The following is a 16572-nucleotide window of genomic DNA, read 5'->3' as shown; positions in this document are numbered from 1 at the left end:
ATTCAGGATTATCCGTAATCATGGTAGCATCCACATTAATGTAGAAGAGTTTAGAAACATATTATATTCTTATTTACAATAAAAGTGACTCCAAATTGGCACAATACATTATTTACCATTCATTTCTATTGGGCACAAAATAATCTGAAACACAACCAAAACCAACAGCAAATGCATCTAACATCCGAGTGGCGCAGTGGTCTAAGGCACTGCATCGCAGTGCTAGCTGTGCCACTAGAGATCCTGGTTCGAGTCCAGGCTCTGTCGCCGCGACCGGGAGACCCATGGGCGGCGCACAATTGGTCCAGCGTCGTCCAAGGCCCACAAAGAGGGTTTGGCCGGCAGGGATGTGGGTTCGTTTCCCACGGGGGGCCAGTATGAAAAAAAAAAAAAAAAAAACATGTATGCATTCACTAACTGTAAGTCGCTCTGGATAAGAGTGTCTACTAAAATGTAACAAATTTGTAGAGCCAAAAACTTGATGTAGTCATTGCGTGCTACATACTTCACTTTTTAATACACAATACTTTTGGTGCCCTAAAATGGGGGGAATATGTACAAAAAGTGCTGATTTCTAAACCGTTCACCTGATATGGATGATACTATGATACTATCAAATTAAAGCTGACTGTATTCACTTTAACCTCATAGTCATTGTTTGATTTCAAATCCAAACTTTTTGAGTATAGAGCCAAGAGAAGAAAAATGTTTCACTGTATTTTCTCTCCCATGCAGACACACATGGCCCACTTGTCTCAATTCTTGGTCATGTTATTTGTACCATGCTTTTCTCCCCACAGTGCCGATTGGCATTTCCTAAATTATTGAGGAGGGGAAGCTTGTGGTGAAAAAGGCAAGAATGTTTGTATTTTATTTTATAGAATGTTTGGATTTGAAAGAAAGCTACAAATGGAATGTGAAAGTATACTGCAAGTTAATTAAGTGATAATACCCGAGAAGCCGGTGTTTGGAGGATAAATTGGCACGGGTGTTGTTAGGCCCGAGACGAAGTTGAGGGCCGGCAAACCATGCCAATATATCCTCCAAACACCGGCTTCGAGGGCATTATCACTTTTATACAACGGGTTACCAACATATTCAAATAATGATTGACATATTTTCATTAAAAACGTTATTTTGATGAATTTATTCATACTATTTCATCCTTCCACAAGATATAGTCCCGATACAAAGCCGGCTGGACGTTCGTTCTATTGGGTTGCAGAGATGCGACCCAGTCGTTCAGTCTTTTTGTTTTGTATCTATGGACATGACCCAGTCGTCCGTTCTAAATCTTCCATTGCCATACTGGCTGGCAACGTTCTTATCCCTTGCTTGCTAGCTAGCCAACTACAGCTAACTTACAGTCACGTCAAACAGTGCAGACAGAATAACAACAGTACCTGCATTTGCATTTGTTTAAGCAGTTTTTATAGTGACATTTATAGTGATACATCCATAACAATGAGCTAATGAGGCGCGATTTCGCCTGGCATATAAAATGAGATTGTGCTCTCTCGTAGAGGACACTGTTGTTCAGATGAGCTAGCCAACAGCACAGCTAACACAGTCACTTCAAACGGAAGCTGGAAAGACTGCAAACTAGCTGCACTTCGTTTCGTTTTTCAATGGACATTTCTTTGTATGTATCCATAAAAATGATGCCAGCTGATTCATGATTTCGACTGGCTGAGAAACACTGCCTGCCTGTCTGTCTGGTCCCGACCCCTACACGTTCATTACTATGGGACAGCTGGAGATCGAATTTGAATATTGAAACAATGTTGCAAATGTCGGAGACAGACAGCAAGGTTTATACAAATCTCCGCTGTTGAAAACGAAATGTTAGTCTAAAAGTAATGTGAGATATTGTCTAGATGCTTTTTATAGTGGATATCAAGTTTATAACTTGCCTGGCTGGGCTGATGTGACAGTGGATTGCGCAGTCAGATGGAACAGAGTAAATAGGCATTTTAACGTCATAGATTTAGCGGAGGTAACTCGTGGAATAGACACCGGCTGGAATGCGCTTTTAACCAATCAGCATTCAGGATTAGACACACCCGTTGTATAATTGGGATTAAAGAATGATGCCTTTTAGCTGTCTGCAAACATTCCAGCTGATTGTATTAGTTTATGGGATACACACATATTCAATATTTTATAGGGATAGTTCACCCAAATTACATATTGGATTCCTTACCATGTAAGCAGTCTATGGACAAGGTATGACAGCAATCCATGTTTTGGTTTTGTTTACCTGGCCACTGTTTCCAAATGCTAACTATTTTGCATCTGTGGCACAAATCCAGTGCAAGTCAATGGTACTGATATTAGCATTTTTCTAGCTGAATGTCCAAATCATCCTAAAGTATCTAAAACTCTCAATGAAGTTACTTATAGATCATTTGGACATGAGGCGCGATAAAATGCTTACATAGGTACCATTGACTTGCATTGGATTTGTGCCACAGATGCTAAAAACTGTAAGCAGTGGCCAAGTAAACAAACCAAATCATGGATTGTGGTCATACCTTGTCCATAACCTGCTTACAGGGTAAGGAAATCAATGTCATTTTGTAATTTGGGTGAAATATTATTTTCAAGGGATTGATCAAATTGTCCTTACTTTGAAAGCCATCTACAGACAACATTCCCTTTAACTTAACAATATTCACAAAAAAAGTGGATATATCAAGTATAACTCAACATTTAAATACAGATACAAATGAATGTCACCTGTTAACAAGAAAATGCCACACACAAAACATTCAACTTAAGGTTTTTATTTATTACTAAAAAGCACTGGCAGTTTTGTATCAAGCAAACAATGGAACCAAATTATTAGTATATGTTCCATATCACAAAATAATAAGCTATGAAAAAATAAAGAATTAAACCACGGAAATGATAAATCGTAATAAATTAATCCATTAAATAATAGAAACAATACATGATTACACTTGGGTGTTGCACAGGAAATATGGAAGTTCCAGCGCTCAATTTTTAAAAGACACCTGAGTATAAATATCAAAGAGCATGTCGCAGCATTTATTAAATTAGTTCCACAGTTCCTCTTATCGACCTAACCAAAGCTCGAATAAGAGGTTTCTTAAAGAGTTATTGATGTAAAAATGTGGCTTAAAAAAATTCTAAAAACATTGGTTCTATACAAACAATGCAGCTGTGTATATTTGTTTAATTAGTGTACAGTGGGTAACAATTAGCATAGCATACCCTATAAGGTGTTCAGTGTAATGAATTAAATTGTTTGAGATATGGTTGTGCCCCCCTCCAAGCCAGATTTTCTACTTTGTAAAATGTATATTGGTTGATTGGTAACTTTATCTGAAGGGTACCTACATACAGACTTTATAACCCATACAGTACACATTTATAAGCAGTTAATGAACATTGCACAAATGCTTATGTTTGTTAACAACTGCAAATAGTGACATAACTGAAATATCAACTTGTTAACATAAGCATTTATGCAATGTTCATGTACTGCTTATGAATGTGTTTAAGTCCTTATGTAGGTATCACTGAAATGAAGTGTTACAAAATGTATCTATTGATACATCTCTAACGCAGTAGGTCCAAACTAAACTGATATCAGAAGCATTGTGCAACATGAAGGGTAGTGATACAAACTGCACACTTGTGAGATGCCAAAACTGACGATCAGCACTACTGAACACCACGGGTACATAATATACTATGAAAAAGTGTTAAGCACAGTCAAAACTCTGTACACAGAGCAAACATGGGAATATAGACAAGACAACTAAAGAGATGTTTCCCTGGCAGAGTGTAGTTTTCAGTTGAAGAACAGAAGAAGAAGTTCAAACCTAAGGCTTGATTGTGTTTAGAAGCAGTTCATGAGAAAGGGTGAGTTTCCAAGGGAAGACAAATATTACACAAAAATGGTGAGGTAAATTGTTACCCTTTGTGAAATAATCATACTTTTGGCGCGAGCAGACTTGCTGTCAAAAAATTAAACAAATACATTTGGAGAATGATGAGATCCATGGAGACATTTTCAATTCATTTGAAAACATAGCAAATACTCTTACTAAGTCATATTGTGGCTTTGTTTGAAATAGTCCATTTTTGTTCGATAACTGCCAGCAGTTACCAAGAGCTGTCAACAGATTATAAGAACTTGTGAAAATGTGTACAAATGGAAAAAGCGTTTCAATGTAAAAGTTGAATACAGGTACATCCCATTACAATGGAACTATCAGTGATCAAATGATGCAGCAAGAATTATCAATTAAAGTCAGTTTGTTAGTAAAGACATGAGAGAAGGAAGATATTGGAGGGACTGTATGACGAGGGAGGTGCCTTAGTCATGCAATTCAATCATTCTGTGGAAGCAATGACAATTATAACAAGGGTCTGAGAGCATAGAGTATGTTGTATGTGGCTTTTCTAAGACACGATAACATAGAACCAAGACATTATGACCAGCAAAGAAGCAATTAAAAAACAAACACGTAATAACCCCAATCTATCCTTTATCGCACTTTCCTAAAGCACTTGGACAAATCTGGCTTACTAACCTAACCATTGGTTATAATAAGTATAATGAGATCACATGTATCTTTATCAAATTCCACAGTGTTCAACTGTAGAAGCATATTAATACAGTGAATACCTATCACAAAAATTTGCCAAGTAGCTAGCATTAAAAACAACCTCTAAGAAAAAGTGCCATATTACATATGTGTATTTGTAATGTGCCGACGAGTCGGCGTAAACCTGTAGAAATGATTCAAACTGTAAACATGGTGCAAAAATAAGTATGAAATAGTTTAAGGCTTTCTGAATTTCCTGAAGTGTCGTTCACTGAGATAATAAAGTAATTGTGTCCATTTAGCTGGACAGACAGTGGAAACAGTAGAAAGTTTCTTCTCTCTCTCTAACAAAAATGTCATTAGACACGCGCATACTCACAAGCAGCGCTATCCTATCCAAGCGTATACTCTGTCACCCCTAATATAAGGACTACAATTCATCACAAGTATTACTTCCTCTAATAATATTTTTTTTTTACGATATTCTCTACAATAGAAGCTTAAAAGTTATATACATTTGCATCCGTATCGGCCATAATACTACGTGTATCATGCGTCAACGTTTAATGGATGGTAAAAAGAAAAGTTGATCTACAATGAATAAGGATGGTGTGCAACCTGCTTGTCTTTAGCGGTTTAAACCATTCATCATCAGTACTGAAAGTGAAGTTGACCTGCATTTCAAATTATAATAATGCAGCAAATACGATATTGCAAAAAAAATATACATAAAACTAAGCCAACTAAATTCAAATGACAAAAATGCATGGAATGTGCAACCTCTAGAAACGGAGAACATGTCATCAGCAAAGCTGCTACACTTCTAGTTGACCTCAGCCTCTCTACACCTCTAGCTAAATATCACTAAATGGCGCTAGCAAGAAAGGAAACAGCCACAGTAAAAAAGCATGGAGCACCATCTCTCTAAAAAAAGCAGAGAAAGGAGGAAAACATTTGGCTGATGCGTGTGCTGAGACTGCGGAGTGAAGACGTTGAGAATTCCCTGCATGTGTGAGTGTTTTTCAGTTAAAGGTTTGGAGGTTAGGTTGTGTTGAGACTGGTGTCGTCTTCATCCATCGGGGTGGGTGGGTGGTGAATGTGCCCCCACCCAGATCCTGTTGTGTGGTGAGTTGTGACGGACAGGCTGAGGCCTGGCTAGTGGATCTGATTGGTTAGGACCTCTGGTTAGAACCACTCCCTGTGACCCTTGCTGACCCCAGCCCTAGACGTGGGAGTGAACCCACTGACCCCTGCACTCTACTGGCCCAAGGTGGGGCTGAACGCCCCCTGTCCCCCTGGGGACGAGGCCTTGCGGCCCAACATGGACGGCTGGAAGTCAGGGTGGCGGCGGGCGTGCTTGATCAGGTGGTCGCTGCGCATGAAGCGCTTGTCGCACAGCGGGCACAGGAAGCGCTTCTCGCCAGTGTGGGTGCGCGTGTGGCGAGCCAGTTCGTCCGAACGGGCAAATTTCTTCTGGCAGTCGGGCCAGGTACAGGGAAAGGGTCGTTCACCTGATGAAGGGAGACAGAAAGAGAGACATTCAACTGAACATACTGAGTGTGGCACAAATGTCAGACTGGCAAGTATCGCCCTGCTCGTTCCAGTCACTAACACCAGATATACAGACATCGGTAGTAAGCTAGATTCTTGGCAGACCCCTGTAAAAGATATACAGACATCGGTAGTAAGCTAGATTCTTGGCAGACCCCTGTAAAAGATATACAGACATCGGTAGTAAGCTAGATTCTTGGCAGACCCCTGTAAAAGATATACAGACATCGGTAGTAAGCTAGATTCTTGGCAGACCCCTGTAAAAGATATACAGACATCGGTAGTAAGCTAGATTCTTGGCAGACCCCTGTAAAAGATATACAGACATCGGTAGTAAGCTAGATTCTTGGCAGACCCCTGTATACCCATCAAGTTAGTAGAAAGTGTATAATATTATCAGCAGCCATTTTTTTATAACTCAAAAAGGTCATCCACTCCTCTGCTCTATTTAATGCACCAAAAACAACCTGTTAAAAAGAAAAAGAAAATTATACTCCGGTCATGGTTCATATGGGTATTGAAGAGAGACATTTTGAAAAGTGAATGCAAAACGTAGACGGCAATAGATATTGACACTCATAGGGCAGAATAAGGCCATCTTAGAGAGGCGCCCTCAACACATCGCATAGAGATAGATAGAGGACTCTAGTGCCCAAAAGCCTATTTTAGCATGGGCAGCGCCATTGAGGACTTTCACCATTTTGAAGTATCAAATAAAATTGTATTTGTGTAAAATAAGTTACACAATAAAATAACGAGGCTATATACAGGGGGTACTGGTACCGAGTCATTGGGGGGTACAAGTAGTCAACTGGGTAGGACTTCCTATGGGTCAAGGAAGAATCACATAATTCCATCCAGGTCACCAGGAGAGATCAGCCTATGAATTATACTTGTGAGGAAACATTCCATAACTGTAGGTGGCAGTAAATCGCCAACCTTGGCTTTACACCTGGTCAAACAACACACTCCAGGTGGCAGTGTGCACCCTTTGAGTTTGTTTGCCAACTCAGAAGTGGTAGAAGAAGAAAATTGACTACTTCAAAATGGATATGGCCTCAATAAAGCAGACACTTTTATCCAAAGTCATACGTGCATACATTTTACTTATGGGTGGTCCCAGGAATCGAACCCACTACCCTGGCTTTACAAGCACCATACACTATTGAGCTACAAAGGATAAATGGAGCTCCCAAGCTAGGTTTCCATCCAATTACCGGTTTTCATGTGAATATTCTAAAATCGGCATAAAACATTTTCTCACCAGAGGTGTTTCAAACAAACTGATTTATTACGGATAAAAGTCTGTGGGTGATGAGGTAGTGCACATAAAAATAACTTGTGGTGCACCAAATAAAAAATACAAGGTCAATGGGTTTCCATCGCATTTTCAGTTCTACTTATGGTTTTGTCACAAAAACTGTTGCTTTATATAGCAAATGTGCCCACTCTGGTCTTGGCACATGCGCTCTAGCCAACACCTCGCAGATACGCTACCTAGATGATGATATGGATAAGAGCAATAGCCAAGCATCGATCATCATGTTAACAGAATAAGACCCTCGTTATTTATTGGGACGGAACATCAAGCTCAACACCTGGCACTTTCACCACCGTGTGAAGTTAATCATAATTTATTTAATATGTAGACAAATAAACTGCATGCTTTCCCGAGTCGTAGTGGGACTACAAGCTCACATCGATGTGATGTTATTATATACATTTTTGCGCATAAAGGATTTTCCACCGTTGAGGACAACCTTTATGTTGACTCGACTTTTATTCATGAGGGTATCCACAATGTGCAGCCTCCTACGCCTATTTTGTGGCCCTAGTACAATACAGTAACATAGCTAATAGGAGTCAACCCAGTACAGGCGAGAGGGTGCCAGGAGCTATATTCAAGACCGCAAAGCGGATCTGCGTTTTGCAACACGCCACACTCCCACTCACTGGTCATGTCTAGAAGGGATACCGACTTTAGCTAGTAAGTGATTCTGTGGAAAGCAAATCAAGTCCAGTCTGCTGTAGAACTCGACGCTGTTAAGACGCAAACTCTCGTTGTAGTGAACGTGACTATGACGTAACTTTTACAAAACCGGTATGCCTTCTAGCAATGACCCACTCACTCCCGTTTTGTGGGCGTTCCCTAACGATTTGTTCTATTCAGCACGCTTTCCTCTTCTAACCCAACCGCGCCTGTTGTTCACTGACCCTGAACACCCCCCCGACTCTGCGGACACCTGGGCAATGGACACCTGATGCATGTATACAAAGTAGCAGCGCTAAACATACAATTTTGACTGGGAAAACTATGACAGCTATGGCTGATTTCAAGAAAATTGAGTTTTTCGAGAAAGACGTGACTGTTACATGATGGCCACATTTATGCGAGCTGGGATTAAAAGATTTGGCAGTTTGAGCTAAACGAACTACCGAATCTGCGCAAACGCCCCGAACGTTACATTTAATCTCGAACTTACTTCGTATGCAAATCCAACCTAGATGTAGCATGTTCGTCACTAGGCTTTTTCGTCCAGCCCCATTCTTTTGTTCGTTTACTTCTTTGTTATGAGCCCTGAGTTTTTCCCCCTTTTGTTCGGGGAGTATTGTAACGTTACTAACGCGCGGGTAAACGACTTGTCTCGCCCACCCAATCGACAGTGTATCCCTGTGAAGAAAAACACATTTCTTCAGGCAAAAATATGATAATTGTAGCTAGGAGTGACTCACAAAGGGGGGAGTGCTTAGTTAGTATGGACAAACTTGAAGTTCTGGAACAACTTGCTTAATAAAATGACATTTGTTGATACTATAGCTAATTCCCAAACAATTTATAAAGTTAAAGCAGTATAACAGCCAGCTATATAATTGTACCTGTATGGGTTCTGATATGGGCTTTCAGATGAGACGATTTTCCATAAACTCTGTCACAGCCGTCGTAAATGCACTGATGTCGCTTTACTGGGGACCGAGGCGCCCCTCCTCCCCACTGCTGTTGAGTGGCATTGAACTGTCCAGGAATTGGAGTAGCAGAGGGGGTCATGGTTGGGGTAGTTGAGTCAGACAACGTGGTGTAGCCGCTCTCCCCACATGAGGAGTTGCTGCTCTCCGAGTAGGCCGACATGGACCGGAACTTGCCGTGGAGGTCCGTGAGGATCCCGGCTACCGTGATCATGTTGGCCCCTTCGAGTCTCAGCGTCTCGAGCACCTCCCTGTCCTCGTTCGACACTTCTGGCTCCCCAGGATGAAGGGCCTGGGGAGGGGGCTGTGCGGCGGGGACAACCGTGGTGGGTCGGTGTAGGACGGGACCGCTAGAGATCGACATCAGACATTCGGCGGCTAAGTAATCCGAATACGCAACCATCGACATTCTTCTTTTATCTCGTTGACTTTAGCAAGTCCTTTGTAAAATACAGTTTTGTTTTCGGTGTCGTTTTCGAAGGAGACAGAAATGTCGACTTCGTTGTCAGACGAACTCGTTGAACCGTCCTTTTCCAGCTATCCCTATACCGTCACAAAGTCTTGTCGATATGTGTGCTCGAAAACATCAAATTATATAAAACCAAAGCAAAAAAAGATACTACCAAAACGTGCCCGTGCCTCCAGCCCCACAAGCATGCTTTACATCATCCGAGGGTTCATTGTGTCTGACTCTGAAAAGCCGGTCAAACCTACCCGATACAGAGCAACACGCACAATCTGACGTTGCGGACTGACGTGAAAAACGGGCGTGGTGGATTCGTATCTCAGTGGGTGGAAGCGACCGATACAGCAGCGTGGAAATGTGGTGCTCGGCTGTTGAGTTGAGGGTGTAGCCCTACTGTAAATGGCTTATCACATTTTACGATTTCCTCTTACACTCTATTTCTCCTTTGTCAACAGCATATTTATGAAGGACTAAAAATAAGTGTGCGATTTCAGCAATAATTACATTTTTTGTTATTTTTTTTGGACATTGCAATAGTAAATAATTTATACGCGGTATATGGTCCGGTGTAGCTCAGTTGGTAGAGCATGGCGCTTGCAACTCCTGGGTTGTGGGTTCGATTCCCACGGGGGGGCAGTATGAAAAAAAAGAAAATAGAAAAAAAATGGTATTCACTAACTGTAAGTTGCTCTGGATAAGAGCGTCTGCTAAATGACTAAAATGTATATTAGACGTATGGTTTCTTTTACTCTTTTGAAAGTCGTTATTCTAATTGAAGGTCTATTACCTAAGAGCAGAGGCTAGACAAAGACACTAGATGTCTCTCTAGTCCCTCTTCTTCTTTAGCCTCTGTTCTCTTCCAGATATAGCTTCACATATACAGGCACACCCCATTTTCTCTGGCTGGCTGTTTGTGAAGCCATCTGTCACACCATAATTACTCACTTGGAGGCTTAACCAAATCTGACCCCAATAATGAACTGGTGGATATAATCGTGCCGTAATAGAGACGCAATAGAGCCCATAGGCAATACGATTAATCAAAATGACCATTATGTGCACTCCCATCATAAAATAATAACATGGACAACCCTTGGTTACAGTGTTATGGGTGGGTTATAAGGGTAAAGATGCATAGAATACTTGGGTCACAGAACATACATCTATTGTATTGTATTTGCAACACTATGACAACCAAGTTGCCATAACATTGTCGATTCTCACTAAAAAGCAACAAACATAAAACTTTAAATCCCAAATGTGTGCTGTGCTTTTATGGCTGGAAGGAACCCTTCTTTAGCCATAGGGCGGTTTATATACCATAGAGAGGCTTTGCATTGAGGGACGGGGGGGGGTAGGGGCAATGTTGTGTCAAGTGACTGGCTCAGTGGATGTTTGTAGCTCGAGGCTGGAAGGTATTTCCTGATTGGACGCTGTGAGCAGTGTGGGTCACTGTGGAAACAGCAGCAGGCACGAGCATGGCCATTCACCTGCCTGCGTGAGAAAAGGGAATTTTCTTCAGTCCAACTACTGTATTTACAGTGGGGGAAAAAAGTATTTAGTCAGCCACCATTTGTGCAAGTTCTCCCACTTAAAAAGATGAGAGGCCTGTAATTTTCATCATAGGTACACGTCAACTATGACAGACAAAATGAGGGGAAAAAATCCATAAAATCACATTGTAGGATTTTTTATGAATTTATTTGCAAATTATGGTGGAAAATAAGTATTTGGTCAATAACAAAAGTTTCTCAATACTTTGTTATATACCCTTTGTTGGCAATGACACAGGTCAAACATTTTCTGTAAGTCTTCACAAGGTTTTCACACACTGTTGCTGGTATTTTGACCCATTCCTCCATGCAGATCTCCTCTAGAGCAGTGATGTTTTGGGGCTGTCGCTGGGCAACACGGACTTTCAACTCCCTCCAAAGATTTTCTATGGGGTTGAGATCTGGAGACTGGCTAGGCCACTCCAGGACCATGAAATGCTTCTTACGAAGCCACTCCTTCGTTGCCCGGGCGGTGTGTTTGGGATCATTGTCATGCTGAAAGACCCAGCCACGTTTCATCTTCAATGCCCTTGCTGATGGAAGGAGGTTTTCACTCAAAATCTCACGATACATGGCCCCATTCATTCTTTCCTTTACACGGATCAGTCGTCCTTGTCCCTTTGCAGAAAAACAGCCCCAAAGCATGATGTTTCCACCCCCATGCTTCACAGTAGGTATGGTGTTCTTTGGATGCAACTCAGCATTCTTTGTCCTCCAAACACGACGAGTTGAGTTTTTACCAAAAAGTTCTATTTTGGTTTCATCTGACCATATGACATTCTCCCAATCCTCTTCTGGATCATCCACATGCACTCTAGCAAACTTCAGACGGGCCTGGACATGTACTGGCTTAAGCAGGGGGACACGTCTGGCACTGCAGGATTTGAGTCCCTGGCGGCGGAGTGTGTTACTGATGGTAGGCTTTGTTACTTTGGTCCCAGCTCTCTGCAGGTCATTCACTAGGTCCCCCCGTGTGGTTCTGGGATTTTTGCTCACCGTTCTTGTGATCATTTTGACCCCACGGGGTGAGATCTTGCGTGGAGCCCCAGATCGAGGGAGATTATCAGTGGTCTTGTATGTCTTCCATTTCCTAATAATTGCTCCCACAGTTGATTTCTTCAAACCAAGCTGCTTACCTATTGCAGATTCAGTCTTCCCAGCCTGGTGCAGGTCTACAATTTTGTTTCTGGTGTCCTTTGACAGCTCTTTGGTCTTGGCCATAGTGGAGTTTGGATTGTGACTGTTTGAGGTTGTGGACAGGTGTCTTTTATACTGATAACAAGTTCAAACAGGTGCCATTAATACAGGTAACGAGTGGAGGACAGAGGAGCCTCTTAAAGAAGAAGTTACAGGTCTGTGAGAGCCAGAAATCTTGCTTGTTTGTAGGTGACCAAATACTTATTTTCCACCATAATTTGCAAATTAATTAATACAAAATCCTACAATGTGATTTTCTGGAAAAGAACATCTCAATTTGTCTGTCATAGTTGACGTGTACCTATGATGAAAATTACAGGCCTCTCTCATCTTTTTAAGTGGGAGAACTTGCACAATTGGTGGCTGACTAAATACTTTTTTTCCCCACTGTACATGTGGAGTCTTGGAAGCCATGGCTGCTGCAATGACTTGAGACTGCTATATGGCCACGTCTCAGCTTGGATTACGACTCTCTCTTATCTCCACGGCTCTCATTCTACTACACAGTAAATTATCTATGGTTTGTGATTGGATTTGTGATTTGACTTATTCATAAAGTTTGTTCTCATTTCAGACAGGGATGACTGACTGTGTTTTTCAGTGAAGAATGGACAGTTGATACTTTTTGAAAGAGCAGAAAATTAGTTCCTACATTATGTCTACTGGCATTTGCAAATTAGACATTGCGATTGAGTGAATTAAACATTGAATCTGGGGTTTTCACTGAGTTTTTAAGCTTGTTTAAAGGGTTTGTGTGTAGATTGTGTTTTTAAAAATGTTTTTCTGTAGTAGGTGATTGCCTTCAGATGGATCATCAGCTTTGTAATCCCGAATGCATTGGTGAGAACGAATTGAATGATAAATCATACAGTACATTCTTAAGTGCATTTTTATGGTGACACTTCATAATAACTTTAATTTATAAGCCATTAATAGATGGCTTTTCTTTCCAGCAAGTCGGGTGGTCCTCTGTAGCTCAGCTGGTAGAGCACGGTGCTTGTAACGCCAAGGTAGTGGGTTCGATCCCCGGGACCACCCATACGTAAAAATGTATGCACACAAGACTGTAAGTCGCTTTGGATAAAAGCGTCTGCTAAATGGCATATTATTATAAGTCATTAACACATTCCTTATAAATTATGTATTAATAGCGTATTAATTTAAGTTATTATAAAGTGTTACTGTTACATATTTTGAATTGAATAATATAACTACCTCTGTTGACATTCAGTATTTATTTCCCATTAAAAAAAAAAAAGTATTCTAAATGGTCTGTTATTTGATGGCTACAGCTTCATCACCAGACAATTCGTAGCAGAGAGGGGTGAGTTACACCTGCAGATAAAGCACGACGATAGCCCCTACTCTACAAGGCTCTATTTTAGGCAGAAATTGACTGTCTCTCAACTGTGTGGTGGATATCGACCTGATTTCCAAGTGTCAGGTCAGATATACAGAAATATTCACACCATTATAGTGATTTCTTTGTGTGAAAATTTGACATTGGGGAACCATCAATGTAAAATCCTTGAATTTACCTTAAAAATCTAATTTTTACAGGCCAATAATTTTTTTACTTTTAGAACTCAGTTCCCCTGGGTTCCGCTACATTTCCAGCCCTGTTCCTCCCCATTTCCAGCCCTGAATATAATGAAAAATGAATATGATATGGGACTTTTAGTGATGTTTTTTTCTATGCTCCCTGTAGATCAGGACTCCCCAGAAGGAACATTTTGTGCATTTTGAGATAAATCTGAAATGACAGCATGAATATTGCTTGCTTTGTGCGTGTTTTTGTACTTGTGTTCTTTCTCTTCCTTGCTCCTGTGCGCTTTAGCTAATAGACCAAATAAAAGTCTGCATTTTACAATGCGCACATTGATTATTTCTTAAGTGTTTGTGCTATCAAATCATTAATTATTATGGGCATGCTCCAGACCTCACGCACCGCAGAGAAGCAGGAAGAAGTGAAGGAGGTGAGGGGGAAACGATCCGTCTCCCAATATGAGTGATATCAGAATTGGCCAAGCATGAAACATTAGGTTAGTATTTGCAGTAGAAGGATGTCATATTGCACGGGTGTCCAAACTCTGTCCTGTACAGCTACTGCGGTTGCAGGCTTTTGTTCCAGCCCAGCACTAACCCAACTAGCTCCCGAGTGGCGCAGTGGTCTAAGGCACTGTACGTCGCTCTGGATAAGAGCGTCTGCTAAATGACGTAAATGTAATGATGATCTGGTTTGAATACCATGATTCCTTAATTATTTGTATCAAGTGTGCCAAAGCTGGGCTGAAACAAAAACCTGCACGTCCTGCAGCTCCCCAGAACCACGTTTGGTCATCATATTGTACAATTGACAATCCTCTGACTTTTTCCCATCCTTTATCAATTCTTCAGACGGATCTGTATGGGACCTGCACTAGTACGGTAGGTAATTATTATACAACGTAACCATAGACTCTTCTATGTTCTATGCAGAGGCGACGCCCTCTACTGGTGAAGATGAGGAACCTCAGCCAGCGTCAACAGGCCCAACTGGCCGACTTCTGACTCCTCTGAGAGAGGACACGGTGAGCTATGTCCCCCCCCAAAAAAATGGAACAGTCTATGGTTACGTTGTATAATAATTACATATTAGTGGTTTTATTTACTACACCCAATACAAACACGTGTGTATATATATACACCAAAGGATGTAACCCAAACAAAGAGCGAGGTGTAACCTCTACACAATACACGGGACGAGACCCGTAAACAACAAGAGCACAATACACCGTACTCACGAGACCAACGGACATGGGACAATAATCGACAAGGACAATGGGGAACAGAGGGCACATATATACACATACTAATAAGGGGGAATGGGAACCAGGTGTGCATAATGAGACAAGACAGTCCGGGGTTGGTGGTAATGATCCCTGTCAGTGACGCCTAGAAAGCCGGTGACGTAGAGCTCCGGAACTGGTGAACGGAATGAGCAGCAGTACCGGGGAGATCCGTGACACAATCACAGATGTCTTTCTCTTGCATTGATATTGGGGCAGACACTGACCCTATGCACGTTCAATAAATCAATCAATAGACTATATATACACACCATATACACACTCACTGACACACACAACATTGACACTCCCACACAAAACCCCAACACATTCACATACACTACATACGCACACACATAACACACACGCATAGCGACACAACACAAACACACACACACACACACATTACACGCACACTCACACACTTTTACACTCATCATATCTACCTCAAATACCTTATTATTATCTATCCTGATGCCTAGTCACTTTACCCTGCCTTGATGTACATATCTACCTCAAATACCTTATTATCTATCCTGATGCCTAGTCACTTTACCCTGCCTTCATTTACATATCTACCTCAAATACCTCCTACCTCATTGATCTGGTACTAGTACTCCCTGTATATAGCTCAATTCTCATGTATTTTGTTTTACTCCTCTTGTGTTTCTATTCTGCATCGTTGGGAAGGTCTCGTAAGCAAGCATTTCACTGTGAAGTCTACACCAGTTGTATTTGAGGTATGTGACAAATACAAATTGATTTGATTTGATTTTGAGGCAGTGCATAATGAAATCCAGAAGTGCTAGGGACTGATGACCACGTCTGTGACTTAGAGAACACCATGGAGCCTTTCTATTGGAAGTTCGGTTCATAAAGGATCTGTTAGATTGTCAGTAGGTTTCAGATGGACCGCCTAACAATTAGACTGAGTCCCAGATCATTTTGTGCTGTCTTACCAACTCCATTGCTGTCATGGCGTGACAATTACAGCAATTGAGTAGACTGCACAAAACAGATCTGGTACTCAGGCTAAACAATTGGTGCCAGATAAGCAAAATATCTTCCACCAGTTTCTTCTGTACTCTCTAGCCAGTTGACACTTCCACTTTTACAAAGGGGAGTTCCTCTCTCTCTCTCATACACAGACAGTGGACTCCAAACTCCAGTGTACCCAAGTGGCATGGGACTACAGTGATGGAGGAGGTCAACTGCACAGAGATCGTCTCCATGGTACCGTTGTCAGGGTCAACAGGAGTGGTGAAGACCCAGTCTCTACCCTTACGCTGCTCAGAGCCTAGGCGGGCACCCTTAGGAGTGGATGAGTATGCTTCTGACACCCTCTTCAAGAGTGGCTAAACTGTCGTGTACCTGAATGACTGTGTCAATGTGTTACCTGTCTGACATCAAGGTTTCGTTGTGTGTGTCTGTAT

At 41.5% G+C, this 16572-nt stretch overlaps 1 protein-coding gene across 1 annotated transcript; it reads right to left on the bottom strand.

Moving 5' to 3' along the window:
* Positions 1 to 2770: 2770 nt before the first annotated feature.
* On the bottom strand, positions 2771 to 9883 carry LOC121580705 (Krueppel-like factor 9). The gene is made up of 2 exons (XM_041895700.2): positions 9009 to 9883; positions 2771 to 6091 (listed from the first exon to the last, which is right to left on the bottom strand). Exons 1-2 carry the CDS (start codon positions 9502 to 9504, stop codon positions 5838 to 5840), a joined length of 750 nt encoding a protein of 249 aa, XP_041751634.1. The 5' UTR covers positions 9505 to 9883; the 3' UTR covers positions 2771 to 5837.
* Positions 9884 to 16572: the final 6689 nt, after the last annotated feature.

The sequence above is a fragment of the Coregonus clupeaformis genome, chromosome 14 (genome assembly GCF_020615455.1).
Source record: "Coregonus clupeaformis isolate EN_2021a chromosome 14, ASM2061545v1, whole genome shotgun sequence".
NCBI classification, from domain to species: Eukaryota; Metazoa; Chordata; class Actinopteri; order Salmoniformes; family Salmonidae; genus Coregonus; species Coregonus clupeaformis.
Note: the sequence above shows the minus strand (reverse complement) of the source record. Positions and strands in the feature narration are given on the sequence as shown.